Raw genomic sequence first — 17,862 nt, 5'->3', positions numbered from 1 at the left:
ATGTTTGCAACTGTTGCAGATAGAAAGATGGAACAAAAAGCACATTACTTGGCCAGCAATGGGGATGAAAATGAGATGATGACCTTGAGAAAACTAGGTCAAGGTCAAATTTCAACTATTGTACACTCAGGAACTGGGTAAGATAGAAAGACAAGAGAGAAAGCCAGTGTGAGTAAGACCATAGATCAAAGCTACTGCTTTGATCTATGAAAGTATGTCAGAGCACTAGATTTGATCTTTGACCTATGCAAGTAGGTCAGGGTAAAATTTTGAATTCAGGGGTGTGGCGGGATGTTGCTGTTTCTGAATGCAATGGTTCTTGTTCATTCTGTGACTGACTCAATCTGCTCGTATCAAACAAATTTTCCCCATTTTAATCCATTCCAGCCTTGTAAAAATCCACAAACCCCTCTAAATCGTGAAAAAACATTTTTAGACATGCATACTTGTGCAAAATTAATTGTATATACTGTAAGTTAGATAAACAGTGATAAATTCTGAAACGAAATGCAAAAATCACAAGCACACACAAGCTATGTCTGTACGTCACAGACAGCAGAAAGAATGACATGTATTCTCCGCTGATGTTGTACCCTTCCTAGCAAACCCTGGCGTTCTGAAGCACAACTCATATCTGATTCCAGCTCATATCTTAATAAAACGTAACAAAAATAAGGACCAAGCGATGGCTCATATTTCAAAAAACTTCTGTGAAGTTATGTCAAGGTACTACTCTGCTGTTTATACTATACTATCTTGCTTTACCCTGTTTTTTAATGTGGAGGCTTGAATATTATCTTACTCTGTTGTGTTCTTTATAGTGTTTCCATAAGTATTTCATGGAGAAGATGCAGTCGCCATCAGATTCTGCACAGTGGAGCTGTATGACATCTGGTTCCACCTCTACCACCAGGATAGGAATGGAGGGCAAGTTTCAACATAACAGGATGTTTACTGTAATCATTCTATTGCAGTGTTTGTATAATTAAAATCTTGATGGCTTTTTAAGTTCCGCTTCACACAATTATTGAGTGCTGGGGAGACAAACCTGCACAATCCATCATACCAACATCTAAATCCCGTCAGTACACCTCAGTTTAACCTTCAATCTGCGACATTTATAAAGTCTATATGGTTAAAATAAATAGATCCAACATCAAATCAAACTAATTTTTTTTGTAAGTTTAAACCCCATCCCACTCTCCATAAGGTTTTTGATCTGATAACTGCTCCTAAAATATATCAGGTGATGTCAAAACGTTTCATCGAACTTGTTTCCATGTTTAAGAATCACAAAGCTAGATGGACGGTCAAAATGGGCAAAGGGGATGAAAATGAGATGACCTTGACTTTGAGAAAACTAGGACAAGGTCAAATTTCAAATTCTGTACACTTGGGAACCGGGTAAGGTAGAAAGACGAGGGAGAAGGCCAAAGCACTAGCTTTGATCTATGGTAGGATCATGTGTACACCAATGTCACATCATTTCATACTAATACATTTATCAAAGACTTACTATTCAGACCACAATTATCTTGTAATGGTAATTTAATATCTAAGAATGTATGACAGCTAAATGACAAATAGAATGCACCAGTTACTTGTTGGATCGCGGGTCTTTTATTTAATGACCCTGACCTATGAAAGTGGTTCAGGGTAAAATTTGAATTAAGGGGTGTTGTGGGATGTTGCAGTCTCTGACTGTCTAATTATTTTCAGGGTCAATAATCAACGTCCAATTCAAATTTAAAGCCAACCTGAACATGAAACTCTGACAAAGCCTAAAAGAAAATGTATACAATATTTTCTGCATATTTTTTAATCAAAGCTCAACCACATTTTAGAATGTTGTTTGAACTGACCCTTTATCCACATTCCCCTTAACGTAATACTGTAACATCCATAACAAAGTAGATAAAGAACATCTTCCAACACCTTTACCGCAACACTTCGCAATATTACTTAGTTGCTAAACATTACTGTGGTCAGAACATTTTTCTTTATTACTTTAAACCATCAATTAGTTTAACTTGAAAATGAGGATTTTTTTTACATTGACAAACAGTTCAAATGTTGTTGCTCATTTTATTCTGTTGCTGGGTTACTAAGATGTTATGTATTAACAAAATATAAAAATGAGCTGTGCGTTTTTGAAATCTGCTGTTCAAAAGATTTAAAAAAATTGTCTCAATTCTGTGCATTCAAGTATTTATTACATTACTTTCAGAACTGATTTAGGGATGAGTCATGTGAAAAGACTGATGACCTGAGCAGAAGGCAAAAACTTGGCACTTTTTAAAAAAAAAGTTTTATTTTACATATACTACAGGTTTTATGATAAAGATGACCTTTCTTGACATTTGTAGTGTAAAGAAAAAAGACATCCACAGGGTTTGGCTTTATTAACCAATGATTTCATTTAAAAAAAAAAAAAATTAACCAAAGTCAGTCACTGACAACTGAAGAAGTGGACTGTTTTTAGTTGCATCCACAAACTAGAAAATGTAACTATTAAAATGTAAAAGTTGATCTGCTCGATTTGAAGCTTGCTTCAGTTTGCATGCAGTGTTATAGTGTGGATAACAACATCTTACAAGAAAGATTTGACCTTTTCAAACAAATTGCACCTTTTTTGGATTTAGGACATATTGCACATATCAAATAATGCCAAATTACCAGGAGACAGTAAAAAAAAAGAAAAAAAAGTCTCGCCTTTTTATTATGCTAATTTATAAAAACAGAATTACCAGCAGTGGCTGACGAACACCATACAGGGAAGACACAGTGATTGAGATGCGCCGACTGATACAATGACAGTAATAAACCCAGAGCTGGTAACCTTTAATCCCTCATTCAGTCCTTACTGAACATCTTAATCAGTTTTGCTAACATTACTTTGCTACTGAAGTTCCCAAAATACTTCAAACAAATTAATAAATGAATAGAAAAGGGCTACAGGTCTAATTAAAAGTCAGGCATCGGCTCTTCTGCAGATTTCTATGATTGTCTGATTCTCTCATGATGAAGAGATTTCCTCTGATAAAATCCTCAAACAGGATATCTTTGTGTAGCCCCCTTCTGGTTTAATATTAGCATGAGTGAAGATGGAGAATTTGCCAAAATACAGAATGATTACTGTACATTTTGACATGACATTGTGATTTTTGGAGATTATTCTGGCCAGAATAAAATGAGAACACCTCGCAGGTTTAAACACACAGGAGGAATACATTCTTCAGGGTTCTCCAGGTCCACATAGCTGAAGGAGTGCACAGCCCAGAGCATAGAGGGGCTGCAGCAGTCTACTGATAGACTGATCACTATCTACAGGGTTCCTGCACGGGTCTGCAGTTTGGAATAGGATGTTGATAATTTCAGAGATACAGAAGGACAAATTGCAGGGAATCTGAGATTAGATACATTCAGGTCAGGCATATCATGCAGGAATCCTGGATATTTACAGAAACCCCAATGTTCAACTTGGCCCCTGCAAATGGCTTAAATCCAGTGCACTGCTTCTGCAATTTCTTCTTTCCATTTCGGCTTTTCCCTTAAGGAGTCGCCACAGCTTCTGCAATTTAATAGTTGTAATATATTTCTGTACATATGTGTATATATATATATATATCTATATTACTGTATGTGCGCGCGCGTGAACACGCGCACGCACGCGCAAACACACACACACACACACACACACACACACTTATTCTTTTATGAATAAAGACCAAAATATCTGAGTGGCTTTACCAGCCACTGCTGTATGAGCTTACTGATGACACTGAAGATGATTGATGAGATTGGTTTCCCCCTTGAACATTTTCAGTGTTATATACAGATTGTTTGAGTCTATCAATAAAGCATTTGAACCAATTCTGAATCGGCTGTTAGCGGTAGCACAAATGGGCTTTAAGACTGAGCATTAATCTTTTTTTCAGAGCACCAGTCGAGAGTGAAGGTCACTTCATCAACATCATCTTAAAGCAGCGTCGCCAGAATCAGTGATGGAAATGTTATGCCTACAAAATATGTACATCAGCATCTGTCCATGAAGTAATGTATCTGGTAACAGATGAATAAAGCTTAATAGATGAAGCCAAATCTTTATTTCATCCTTTGATGAATTGCTGCTGGATGCACTGAGCCCCAGCTGTACAACAGCTGTATCTTCCAGTTCCTCACCTGATGGCTCTGTGGCTTTGAAGAAAAGTTCTGAGAAGAATACAAGCCTCCCTTGTTGAAGAGCATTTCTATGCTACACAGAGGTCTCTAAATGTATTCAGTGTGACTGGCTGCCACGGTAACAGAATGACGGCAGCTACATACAGCACCTATTAACAGTATTCACCCTCCTTCAAGGCATTCATGTCACTTTAAAGTAAAAATTAAGTGCACTTTTTGACAACGTTTCCAGCCTTCAATTTGCACGGACAAGTAGCCTATCATACATGACTCCAGATGAGCTCCGGCTAGTTTAACAGAGAAAATTTGAATTAGATTTTCTTTTCCAGCCACTAGTTCTCAGATAGGAGAAGCTCTGGGACAGCTTCTTCTGACAGACAATGAAAGTGGAAGTAGGACTTTACTTCTGTCCATTCTGAGTAAATGAAAGCAATCAGGAACAATAATGACTGAACGCATCCTCAGTGCTGCATTTTTCCAAGGGATTACTGTATTCTAGAGGCTGGTGGTAACGTAGGTGTGTCCTGGTAGAGAGGGCAGATATTTGTTCTGTATAAATGACAGAGACCTGAATAATCTGCACTGAATAGCAGAGCAGAATAAGAAAAGATTAAAAATGTTGAAAGGAGTGAATACTTGTTATAGGCTCTAATACACCAGACTTATGTAGAGGACTCTGCTGCACTGGTCAGGTAAGGTAAAGTTTGCCACACCCACACTTGACAGGTGATCAGGAGCAGAACGGACAGCAGTTGGATGCATAGGTTTGACTGGAGGAATTCTATGGCCTGGACATATACAGTTTTCAGGCTTTGTTGGAGTTGAAAGGGTTGAAAGGTAGATGACATCAGAAAGTCAACAAGGGGCAAAACCTCCTATGAGATGTTCTCCAGGATGTAGAAGATCAGTTCTATGACCACAGGGTCCTCACTCGGGTGACATGCCCCTCCATGGATGATCGGGATTAGAGCACTGTCCAGGTCGCTCAGGTACTGAGGCAGGAGAGGCTGACCATTACTTCCTGTCAGGTAACCAACCTACAACATAGATGCAGGTGTTAGACTGGACACTGCTAGGTAATTGATGAACAGTTAAACGTATTACTGCTGTTGTACAAAGCACCGGTCTTCATAAATGTCAAGTTGTAACATCTGGCCCTACTTGGTCTGAGTCCAATGTGACCCTCAGCCCCAGTTTGGCCATCCCGTCCTCCTTCAACAGCTTGAGGTGTGGACACAGCGCCATGCAGAAAGCCCTTGCTACGTTCTCTGTCAGCCGGCTGTGGTCAGCTGGGTCACTTTGGCCGTTGGGCTGATCTTCATTCTGCAGGAAAAACACCTGAAGGAATCAAAGAAATTAATATCAAGGTTTGTCTGTGGAGATTGATTGCGATCTTGGTGGATCTCTGTGTTGAATGAAGTCATCTACAACAGCAAGAAAAACACGAAGGCAGAGAAGAGAAGAAGCTTCTTGAATGAGAGGCAAGTCCTACAAGTCCAGTTGATGTGGATCGTGACAGTAGCAGGTTAGTCATACCTCTGTCCAGCGGATGACTTTGCCATTGGCTCTGAACTCTGAGCCTTGAAAGATCTTGACACTGGTGATGGACTCCATTGACTTCCCATCGATTGGGCTGATGACCCTAAATAACCAAACACACAAACAGCAGTGCGGCATGAAACACGGCTTACAAATAATTGACATTAATGTAAAGTAGAAGTAAAAGCAGTGTGTCATTGTTTGGTGTATTTTATTGACTGAAGAAATTTAGAAAGTTCTTTCTCATGCGTTCAGAGTAGAATAATAAAGAGCAGGAGATCTGCCGAAAATTTTAAAACTACAGATCAGGGGTCTCCAAACCTTTTCCTGTAAGGGCCACATAACGTTTCTCTTCTCTGACGGGGGCCGGGGTTAGTTTGTAACAGAAAAACTGTGATGATCGCAGGGGTGCCTAAATGTAAATATTTTTTGTCTTCCAGAAACAAATATTAATAACCTTTCCAGTTATTTATGTCGCTTGGGGGGGGGGGGGGGGGGCATAGAAGTCAATGAGACTGTCGGGTTCGAATGCATCTTTCAGAATATCACAGTTCGGTAACTCGGCCGACTCAAACTGATCAGGATTGGCTTCATGGATGTTGGCAAAGGGGTTCTGGAAAAGAGGGATTTCTTTTTCATTAGCATGTAGTTCACAGAATCGCACACCGAACTCCGCCTTCAGCGTTTCCAGTGCTTCCACACACCTTTCACCTGGGAACCAAACCAATGCTAGTTTCACCTCAAATGCTTTTATGTGGGAATACTGTACATGTCACAAATGAATTTTCCCTGGCCTCGTAGTTGCAAGTTGTGGGTGTTCAGCACTTCTGTCACGTCTGTTAAAAATGTGAGGTGCCATTTCCACTCTGGATCAATCAGCTCTGGAACTGTTTTGTCAGGGGGGGCATTTTTCTGGCACTGTTCAGGGGGCCGTGCCAAATGTGGAAGGACACAGTGTATAATGTAGACAAATAAAGCAGGTGCATTTATAGAAAAGCGCTGATTTTCATCCAATGAAATTAGAGTTCAATAATCCTTTAACACCAATTCTCATATACAGTAATCCCTCGCGCTTTCATGCATCAACACGTGGGGCTTCACCTCATTGCGGATTTGCAGTAGGTAGTCACGTGATAATGTATGCACATTCTTTTGGCTGACGGCATCCAGAAGTGCGCTGCGTCCATGAGTCTCGGAACGCAGCGCACTTCTGTGAGACAAAACAGTGCTTTAAACAGTCTACAAGAGCGGTGGAAAAGGTAATACAGATAGAAGGTGATTTAAGATCAGTATGGGGAGGGTTCATAAATGTTTAAATTACCGTAAATAATACTCGCTATATCATGGAATTTCGTATTTGTGGGTGATTCAAGGATAGCGAGGGATCACTGTAGTTATTTTGAGCTTTGATTTGTCTAACTCCAAGCTGAAGGTCGAGGATGACACCATTTCCAGAATGAAAATTTTTACAGTTAACATGGATTCCAGCAATGACACTAACAGGATAATATTAATTTATGAGGAACAGGTGTTAAGCATACCATAAGGACAAATTCCCAGAATTACTCTAGAACTGTTGGTCTTGTAAATAAACAAATAAATAAACAAATGAATATTTGAATCACTTGAAACCTGTGCCCTGAATCTTTAATCTATGAAAGTTTAACCTTTTGAATGGCATTATGGAAATAAACTTTTCCATGATATTCTAATTTTTTGGAAAGGGTCTATATATAAGGGAGCAGCCCCGGATGACTGTCAGGGATGAAAGAGTTGATGGTTAAAACAGTGGAAAAAAATATGCGAATGAACTCACATTAACTGATAAAAGACCTCCATTAAATAATAAAGTCCCCTTTAAAAGATGACTGTCAGGCCACTGGAAAATCAATTTCTCTGGATCTGCATCTCAAAGATATGTCAAAACACATCATTCCATCCTGCTACCATTGTCCTTGTGTTCCAGAGCATACTGTACATGAGATTTCAGAGAAAAGTAGTAAATGCAGCAGTTAGAAACCTATTGTTGACATAACTGCATCTCCTCTTCCTCCTCTCCATTTATTCTCCTCCTGTCTCACCCCTTGTTGAAGTTGTAGTCGTCCTCCGTCCACTGGATGCAAACAAGCTCCTGGTTCTCCTCCTGGTCGGCTTTACCACACGTGATGGTGAAGTCCTTCATGTCCCTCAGGGCTTGCCGCAGGGTGTCCATTGTCTCAGCTGTGATCTGGATCATTATACCATCTGAGGATGGAGAAAAAGAGAGCAGTGACAGTGATTAGCTCTGAGACGTATAGAATCATTTGACTGAAAGCAGATCAATAACTAATGATTAATTAAAGGGAAAAACTCATCAGAATAAGTGTGATCCTGGTGAAAACCTTGGAGATTTAACAGAGCTTGTTAAAAATTTGAGATGTGAGCACTTATCAGACAAAAGACAAAACTTAATGGAATTAATGTAAATGTGAAGACAAGTTATTTTAAATCATATACAATATATATGATATATACTGTATGATATGTGATGTATATCATATCTACGTATATATGTATATATGATATATACCATATGTATATGATATATACAGTACATATCTTCTTTTCCTTTCGGCTTTTCCCTTCAGGGGTCGCCACAGCGAATCATATATATTATATATAATTAATTTCCCTGATGGAACCTCCTTAAGGGATCAATAAAGTTATACTCTAATCTCTATACATATATAATAAATTGTGCCCCCCAACTTTCAAAAGCATCTGTGGCCAGATTAAGTTTTCTGTTTGACATTTTCTATCATATTAAAGAACAATATTTCCCTCAGCAGTCATCTAAACCAAGCTATAACCATATGTAACAAACATCAGTGTTAAGTCTTTCACAGTTGGGAAGCTTATGTCTTTATTCTGAATTCAGCATTTAGTTTCAGCACAAATAATTTATGCCAACATAGGCAAATACTGTCACAGTTCTCACCTTCCACGATGCTTGTCTTGGCCATGAAACCCGATGATGCTTTCAAAGCTCCACTGAACACAAAGAAGCAGGCTCCGGTTACTGAACCAACACACAGAGGGAAAGGGAAAGAAAAGTCAGTGATGAAAAAGTCTGTCCAGGCAAACTGACATTTAGAATAAATGTTGAGGAAGATTCTTCCCGAAATCCAGCGGATGTAGTGTTTGTCTGTCAGCACCTTTGCGGGGCTGGTGATGGATGCTGATGGCCTGCGTTTGGTAGTTTCCATCATCGTTTTGAACACACACCAGGTGGGAGTCGGCACGGTCGTTGAAGCATGCCCCCATGGCCAGCACGTGTTCATTCGACTTGTTCATGGCCTTCATCAGCTGAAAGGACAAAAGATATTCGTAGCTAATTCAGCTGCTTTTGGGGTTTAACAAAGGCCACCTGGATGAGCCTAACTGCAGAGGGCTTGCAGGTAAAGTTGAACGGAATGGGACTGAGGTGACAGATTGTGACGTCTCAATTCTGCTAAATGCTCTCTGCCTGAGGCTCCTTGGAGCCATCAAAATAACAGTAAATTTGGAACTTTTTAACCGTGTGCTGCGATACAGGCTTGCCTGAAAGCTCGTGAGAAACTGTCATATTACTGGGGTCCCATCTGTAACTGCATCAGCAGACAAACGATCAAACCAAGTAACGCCACACGCTTCTTTCTCCACGTGCAGCACTTCCTCCACTTGGACCTTCATTCACACCCTCAGGGCAGCAGAAAGTCACAGCCTACGCCTAATGTTCAACTGCAGGGATCAACAGATCACCTACACAGTATCCACGCACATGTGTGTGTGTGTGTGTGTATGGGGGGGGGGTTCCTGTTTAAGGAATAGCTCAAACGTGCCAAACACGAGACACAGTTCTGTTTCTGCTTTCTCTTCTGCAAATCTATCAAGTTTCATTGAACACCACAACCAGCAACAGAGGAAGAAGCTGGTACTGAAGATGAATGAAGCAATGAATCAAAGTTTCAGTCAAACTTGGTGCGAAGTGGAGCCAAAAGAGAAAATGTTGGTGTGTTTCACAGGAGAAAACATTCATTTATTCATTATCTAACCGCTTGTTCTGCTGTAGCGGGTCGCGAGGAGCTGGAGCGTATCCCAGCTGGCATACAGGGCGTGAGGCAGGGGACACTCTGGGCATGACACCAGTGTACCGCGGAGCCACACAGAGACAAACATCCACACACTCACACAATATGGGCAATTTGGAACCAGCCAATTAACCTGAAGCGCATGTTTTTGGAGGTGGGAGGAAGCCAGAGAACCCAGAGAGAACCCACGCAGACACGGGGAGAACATACAAACTCTTTTCGTCACTGTTACTGGACCAGACGTGAAAGCCCAACTTTTCCGACAGGTAAACGTTCCATGTCGAAGACAACATGTCTTTGACATGTCTATCTATGTAGTTTGCCTGATCTCTTGACACTTGCAAATGTATCTGTTCTTTCCTCATTAGTCCTAAAGGTATTACAGTGGTACCTCTACTTACAAATGTTTCTTCATTCAAAATTTTCAAGTTACAAAACGTCTCAACAGGAAAATTTTGCCTCTTGTTACGAAAGAAATTTCCAGTTACGAAAGGTAAAAAGACAGTATGGGCTGATACTCGCCACTCCCAAAGGTTCCTGAACGCAACATTCTTATAGCTGCTCTGCCATTGGCTATTACCTAGCATCCTGGCATCCCATTGGCTAAGAGGAACCTCTACCGTATGTGTCTATGTGTGTAGCTAGATAGGTGTCTATGCAGCGTCCTCGTCATTTGGTCCTCGACCCATGAGGTGTTCTGATAGTTTTACGTAAATAATTTGCGAAAAGGCAAATGCCATTTTTAATGACCTCGTGAAGGAGGATTCAGGTGAGGCAAAGTCGGCGAAAGAACACCTGGAGTTTAAGACATCACGTGGGTGGTTGGAGAAGTTCAAAAGCAGGACTGGAATTCACTCTGTTGTTCTACATGGTGAGGCAAGAGGGCATGAACCAAAGGGGGCAAAAAACAATGAGCACAGCAGTTAAAAGGTAAATGACAGTCATTTTTATTCTTTACTCTTGTTTTTTACGTTATGCACAACTCATTTATTGTGTAATAATCTAATTGTTACATGTATTTATTACGTTTTGATGCATTTTTATGCTTTATAAAACATTTATGTCTGAAATTTTTGGGGCCCGGAACAGATTAGGGCATTTGCATGGAAAATGTGTCTCTACTTACGAAATTTTCTACATAAGAAATTTCTTCCAGAACCAATTAATTTCGTAAGTTGAGGTACCACTCTATATCGTATATATTTCAAAGTCAAGTAAGCCTGACAGTAATGCTCATGGTTTGCATTTAAATGTAAGCGCTTGTCCGTAGTGCATTGGCATTATGCGTTGAGTGCCCCCCCCCCTTGCTTGCAAGTCAGTTACATAAAGCTCCACTAACCTCTGCCACCCAGCGTAGGCAGAACAAGTGGTAGACTTGATAATATGATAATTCCCTCAATGGGGATTAATACAGTGTATTTCTTCTTTCTTCTTTTCTAGCTAGGGCTGTCAAACTCATTTTCACCGAGGGGTACACCAGCATAGTAGATGTCCTTAAAGGGCCAGATGTAACCAGTAAATGCAACTAAATGTAATGTAAAATAAATGGAACTACTCCTTAATGTTTAATAACTGAATTTAATACTTATTAAAGTCACTAACATTACAGTTACACAGAAAAATGTGTTTGTTTCTCTGTTATAACATAAATCCTTTTAATCTGTCAGGTTATTAAATCCACGTAAGTCCCTCAATCAAGGATCAAACTATCCAAGAGAAGAAAAATAAAATCAAACACAGGTTAGAACATTAACTTTGTTCAAAACATTTTTTGTCAGTCAAAATGGGTTAATTACTGCATTGTGGGAAATGTAGTTTTGGTCAAAGCACACTTTTGACCTTTTATGCTCTCGCATGCCACATAAAATGAAGTGGCGGGTCATATTTGTCCCTCTGGCCTTGAGTTTGACACGTGTTCTAAATGAATGTAGGTTCTTGTTTACATTACTGCATCACGTAACACTCATGAGTCTGTCAGCCTATATGAAGATGGTTTTACAGCAGACAAATGAACAGTTCTCATGTTCAGGCCCATTTTGAACACTCACCTCGTTATAGCGATTACTGGGGATCTTTATGCTCGTCTTCCTCACCTCCATGTCCACAACCAGACCTTTGACCACTGGCAGTGTGTACTGGTAGTTACGAAAGTCCTTCATTAGGGACAGGAAGAAAAAAGTTTAGAAGAACGTGTCTTGAATAAAACTAAAGTGAACAAGGTGTTACAAAATCACACTTAATGACTGGTAACGTACATTCTTGAACAAAAATATAGGTACATCCCTCTACGCAAACAATGCACTATTTTGGAACACGAGGATTAAATGATTTTGCATCAAAAGTAAAGCATCTCTTCCACCACAGAAAAAATGTTAGCTCAGAGAAGAGGAAGGATCACTCACTGCCAGCAGGTTCATGATGGTGTGGCCAGTCTCCCCAAACAGAGGTTTCCTGAAGCGAACACTGAACAGTGGACACGGATAAACTGCAAAGCAAAAGGTTGAGTCATTGATGAACCGTCAGTAAAAACATCTTACTGACAGGAGCTTAATGTCAAGCTAACCATTTTTAGGTAAGATGTTTCTAAGTTTTGAACTTGAATTGCCTTTCTTTTCTGTTTAGACAGACACCTCGTACCCAATCCAAAATTGAAAAATAATTGGCAGACTTTAACTTGATTTCAGAAAAAATGGCAAATTCAATCTGGCCATAAACTCTCCTTAGCAAGCAGATCCGTGCCTCCATCTAAGGATCACTAGCATTATTTTCATGATAGCTAGCCAGCGCTCTGTTGATGAATTGTAGAGAACAAGTGGAAGTGTATTTAATATCCTCAGCTGTGCAAGGCCTTGTTCATGTATTCTGTCCATGCTTGTTGGAAAAAAAACCCAAAAACCTTCAGACCTCCTAGTTAACTCATGAAACATACGAGAGCAGGCTGGTATGATGTCGACACACTACCTGTCACATGCTAAGCTCTCTAAATGAATATGGTTTCTTCATGTCTTACCACAACAAACCATTAAACTACAAAAAGCGCGTTCTATGATAAGTGTTTTCTTCCAGATATGAAACTTTGAGAGGATTGGTTATAAATATCACACAAAGACAGCTCATTTTTAAATGAATTAGCTCTCAACATACATGCCTACTGGTGGTTCCTAGAATCTACTAAAGTAGGACCGGGGCTGGCTATCAAACCCCCCTCATTATTTAAGACTAGACTTAAAACATTTCTTTTTTTTAAAAAATTGAATTAAGCCAGCTTAGGCTGGTAAGTTATTTGCTATAGGCCTGCACTGCTGGAGACTCACTGAGCTCCTCTCTCCTTGTTCTGTCAGACCCTCTCTGTTACTCCTCCTCCTCTCCGACCTCTTTCTTCTAGCCTCCATTCACACTTTACTAAGTCAACTTCTTCTCTGGAGTTTCTGTGCTCTATGTCCTCACAAGTTTTCTCAGGTTCACCCCTCATCCTTCCATCCGAAGTGGACCTGCTCCTCCCATCCCACTAGTATCACCCCTCATATGTCCATCCGCTGTGGACCTGCTCCTCCCATCCCACTAGTATCACCCCTCATCTATCCACCTACTGGGGTCCCGTTTGCTTTCTTCCCCATGCCACCATGCAGTTATCCATGCACCTGTAATTGTGCTTTGAATTAACCAACTACATGATGGGGAAAATGTATTGAAGACAACGATCCAGGAGTCGGTGAACGTAGCCTGACTTTCCCGTCCCCAATTTCGCACCTGCATTACATCTCCTCACTAACCATAAAGACACTGACTATCTGGCCTATCTGCCATCGTCTCTCTCTGTCCGTCTGTTTTCTTCCTCCGTCCTTATCTTCATTGCATTTCTTTTCCACCCACACAGTCAAAGGCAGATGGCCACCCAACAGAGTCTGGGTCCTGCCCGGAGTTTCTCCCTCAATGAGGGAGTATTTCCCTCGCTGCTGTCGATTATACTTGCTCTGGATGGTTTTGTTGGGTTTCTCTGTCTGTTAAAGCGCTTTGAAATGTCTGTTGACGTAATTAATTAAGCACCTTATAAATAAAACTTTAAAGTTAAATTAAAAGAAATCACATTTATTTGTTTCTCATTACTATGCACTAACTCACATCGATATTCTGCCCCCAGCCGCAGCATAAGACGGATGGGAAAAACCTTGGCCCAGGGCGTTTCCCACTTCTGTATCAGGATGCCAAATAAGTATGGTGGATTGGGGAGCAGCAGGTCCTGCAGCGACTGGAAGGAGGGGCTGATGTAGAGGAAGCCACCATGTTCCTTACTGCCCAGAAAGCTCTGTGTGAAGAAGGAGTGACTCAGGTGGCTCAGCACATTGCCTGTTGGAGGGAGAAAGAGCAGATGAGAGAGGTTAGTGATAACGGAGAAGCAAAGCGGAGGACAGAGTGCTGAAAGAGGAGAGGGGAAGGCAAAGCAGGATGTAAGGGGAGGAAAGGGGAGAAAGGATTAGAAAAGAGTAAAGATGGAATTAGTACTCGTGGTCTACAACTCATGTCTGGATGGAGGTGTCATGACAGCAGGATAATGTTAGGCCCTTTGTTCAAGAACGAGACACAGCAGAGGAAGATTGCTGGGTTTTACAAATAAAGGGCAACTAATAACACCCAAACAAAAAAAAGAAGTTGGAACATTTTCTCCTTATATTATTACTGGTATTCTTACCGCTGAGGGCTTCCTGGTACAGCTGCACAAAATGAGTGAAGATATCTTTAGGGATGGTTTTCTCATCAGGCAGGCATTGCAGCAAAATGACCACCTCTGCCTGGCTGACGGCGTGCATGCCTTTAGTCGTCACGTACCAACACTTTCTGTTGACATCTGTGGATCAAAATAATAGAAAATAAGTCAATCAAACTGAACACAAAGTGAACAGTTAACTAATACCTTCAGTGCCAGAAACTACTTTTCAAACATGTCAAGTAAATGAATAGAACAGAGCAGCATTAAACTGGTTTAGGTCATATCTATCTGACCGATTTCAGTTTGTCCATGTTAATAATAAATCCTCAGATTGAGAGACTCTTACTCGTGGAGTACCTCAAGGATCTGTTCTGGGACCAGTACTGTTTAATCTATTTATGTTACCATTGGGAAATATAAGAAAACATAACATTAATTTTGACAGTTACGCAGACAACACCCAATTATATTTGTCAATTAAAACAAACAAATCTGACCAACTAACTAGAGACTTGCCTCAGAGATATTAAGTCTTGCATTCTTCACAACTTCAGAATCAGAAAGTAGTATATTGCAAAATGCAGTAAAGTTTACCACACGAGGAACTTCACGCGGTGTCGGGTGCATTAAAAGGTGTCAAGTAGCAATAAGGAATAAAAATATAAAAAACACTATTTACCATTTAAAATTTACAACTTATAATTAAGGTGAGGTATACTTTGTTCGGCGGCACCAGTTCAAAATGTTCCCAGACTTGGCATCTGTTTCTGGTTGGATCCCTTGTAAAGTAATTACGAGCAAACTGTCGGAACGCTAATGTGACCAATCCAAGGGATACTGACACGATTGGCAGTGCACCGTGCTGTTTCATCCATTTTCACACATCTGGGACTCACCGATGTTTCGGATCACCAATTGATTTGGACCACTAAACTGTTTCACCTCGTGAATGCCAGTGTGTAACCTGGTGAATGTTTCGGAGCACTTGGTGTGCCAAACGTCATCAGTCACGTGGTTTTTCTATGTTTGAGGCAGGCTCCGGAGCAATGGTGGTTCACATGGGAACGCCCACCAAATCCGGGCATGTATCGGAGTGCCGGAATGAAGAGGACATCACTAGCAGCTTCCAGCGTCACAACTTTCAGTAGCTTTGAAGCTGCTGCACCCCCCTCCCACCGTCTCCTCCATTTAGGGGGCAGGGTGACTATCCATAGAGACCCTGGTGGTCGTATAAGTCTTCCTGTATACTCTGGTTCTGCTGGAAGTGGCTAATTACTGGGAGATTTAGGCTCAGTGTAAGTTCTATCAAGTCCTGGGGACTGTCGAGGACAGTAACCTGACGTGTCTAATACACATGATGGTACTAAAACTGAAAACACCGCAAAACTTAAACACCAGACAAGACAACGAGAAGCCGTTGCACTCACGCGCTTACTGGTTTTCAACATTTTTATATCATTTCCAACTGCCTGAATCAATTGCTGTCAAAACTGACCAAACTACATTTATGCTGTGATCCTTGTTTTGCAAAGAAAGTTACTGCACAAGCAGCATTTACATAACACTGAATGATGCCATCATGAGATAAGAAAACTCTTCTCATATGGCTTTAGTAAGGATTGTTTCCACTGCAGGAGAAGTAATTCACAAGAGCTTCAACAGAACAATTAAAAATGTGCATAGGACAAATGTGGGCTCACTTTTACGCAAATCATCATGAAATCAATATTTTATGTGGAGCTCTATGTAGTTTTTTTCTTGTCCAAAAGTTATTTACGTGAATGATGAATTTTCTAAAATTTCACCTCCAAATACTCTTTAAATGACAGAAAGTTGCTGGTTGGATGACTCACAGTTGACAAGCTTGACCATGGCTAGCAGGTTAGCATTGAGCACAAAGACCAGAGGGTCCGGGCCCCCCTCCTCCAGCTGCTGCATGAGGACGATCTCTGATGGCGTCTCCTCTACTGCATAATCTGCAGGTGAAAATGGGTGGATCAGAAGACAGAGGGAGGCCAGCACAGGGCAAGTGAGAGGTGGACACACTGCAGGATGAAAGAATCACAGCTAAGCTCAGAGGTGGAAAAGAAGACCAGAAGTCATCCCAGTTGTTAAAACATCATCCCTCCATTCGCATGAATGAATTTTCTCTACCTCCTTCAATGGCAGTAAGCGGTCAAAATATAAACAAAATATAAACAGAGTGCACAAAAACACGAGACACACTATAGAGTGCACAAAAACACGTAGAAGCAGAAACACAGCAGCTGACGAAGCAATGAGGAGGTGACATAATGGTGAGAATGAGGGCAAGCACCTGTGATGTGGCCTCCCGTACCTCCTTTGACTCCGGTGGAGATGAGGATGGGAGGGAGACCGTCCTCTGGGATCAGGCTGAGGGAGCTGGCCACAGGGCTGCCCACCACGGTAATTGGGTTCTGGGCTTCCTATGGGTTGGAAAAGATCTTTAATATATCAGGTGGCATCCGTGCTGGTGTTCAATATTTGGGTGGGGTGGGGTGTGGGGTGAAAACAATGCAGACACAATGCACTGTAAAAAAAAAAAAAGCACGAAAAACTGCACTAAAAAAATCCACATAACTAAAAATGAGTGAAAAGTTAACTGCACTATAGTGAGGGACCACTGTATTAAGAAATTATACAATAATTCCACAGCTGGAATCAAAGTGAATGAAGACTTCACCGATTCCTTTCCCCTTCAGTGTGATGGTTTATATCTAATAAATGTTTAATTATGTTTAATAATCATGTGATAAAATAATGGAATAAAATAGTGATGTGGAAGGCCTAAAACTTATGAATCCGAGGATGTGACCAGTAATTTGATCTGTCTTACATAAAGCGTAAAAGGTAACCTCTTAACGAAGAATATTAAGTATACACTTGTCGGTCAGTAGCATGACATCAGGGTATTCTGGTTTGTAAACAAATGAGGGAACACTTGGGTGAGAATGTTCAGTCCAACATGTGGAATATGTGATATTAATTAAGTACCTGTTAAAATTGTTTGCTTTTATCATCAATTGTAATGTAGAATTTCTTCTCAACCTATGCATTTGAATTGATAAATATTTTATACTTATGTACTTTGTCCTGCCTTAATTAAGGAAACCCCAAATTCTACTTCATCAGTAAGGATGTAGGCAGGGATGTGCTAAACAACGCTTAAACAATCTGTCATAACCTGTGTTGTTCTGTTGTGTGTGAGTGTGTGTTCTGCCTGTGTTCATAATACTGAGAAGAGGGCGTGGCAGCAACAGTGCAAGATCGTTGTCAGTTCTGGTTTGTTCCTTGTTAAGGTTT

The 17,862-nt window shown here is 40.7% G+C and overlaps 1 protein-coding gene across 3 annotated transcripts in view; it reads right to left on the bottom strand.

Annotated features, from left to right (window-relative positions):
* Positions 1-2,289: 2,289 nt before the first annotated feature.
* Positions 2,290-17,862, bottom strand: part of zfyve9a (zinc finger, FYVE domain containing 9a) — a 49,569-nt gene continuing 33,996 nt past the window's right edge. For 2 of the 3 annotated variants that reach the window (XM_068340167.1, XM_068340168.1), the window contains 12 exons: positions 16,856-16,985; positions 16,392-16,514; positions 14,521-14,676; positions 13,953-14,177; positions 12,233-12,315; positions 11,879-11,983; positions 8,916-9,066; positions 8,699-8,779; positions 7,803-7,965; positions 5,719-5,824; positions 5,344-5,520; positions 2,290-5,219 (listed from right to left, as the gene is read on the bottom strand). In XM_068340167.1, the coding sequence (XP_068196268.1) occupies positions 5,058-5,219; positions 5,344-5,520; positions 5,719-5,824; positions 7,803-7,965; positions 8,699-8,779; positions 8,916-9,066; positions 11,879-11,983; positions 12,233-12,315; positions 13,953-14,177; positions 14,521-14,676; positions 16,392-16,514; positions 16,856-16,985 (1,662 nt within the window). In that variant the 3' untranslated portion in view covers positions 2,290-5,057. The remainder of the gene's footprint in view (positions 5,220-5,343; positions 5,521-5,718; positions 5,825-7,802; positions 7,966-8,698; positions 8,780-8,915; positions 9,067-11,878; positions 11,984-12,232; positions 12,316-13,952; positions 14,178-14,520; positions 14,677-16,391; positions 16,515-16,855; positions 16,986-17,862) is intronic. The other variant, XM_068340169.1, reaches the window with a different exon arrangement.

The sequence above is a fragment of the Antennarius striatus genome, chromosome 18 (genome assembly GCF_040054535.1).
Source record: "Antennarius striatus isolate MH-2024 chromosome 18, ASM4005453v1, whole genome shotgun sequence".
Classification (NCBI taxonomy): Eukaryota; Metazoa; Chordata; class Actinopteri; order Lophiiformes; family Antennariidae; genus Antennarius; species Antennarius striatus.
This window is presented reverse-complemented; position numbering and strand designations above follow the sequence as displayed.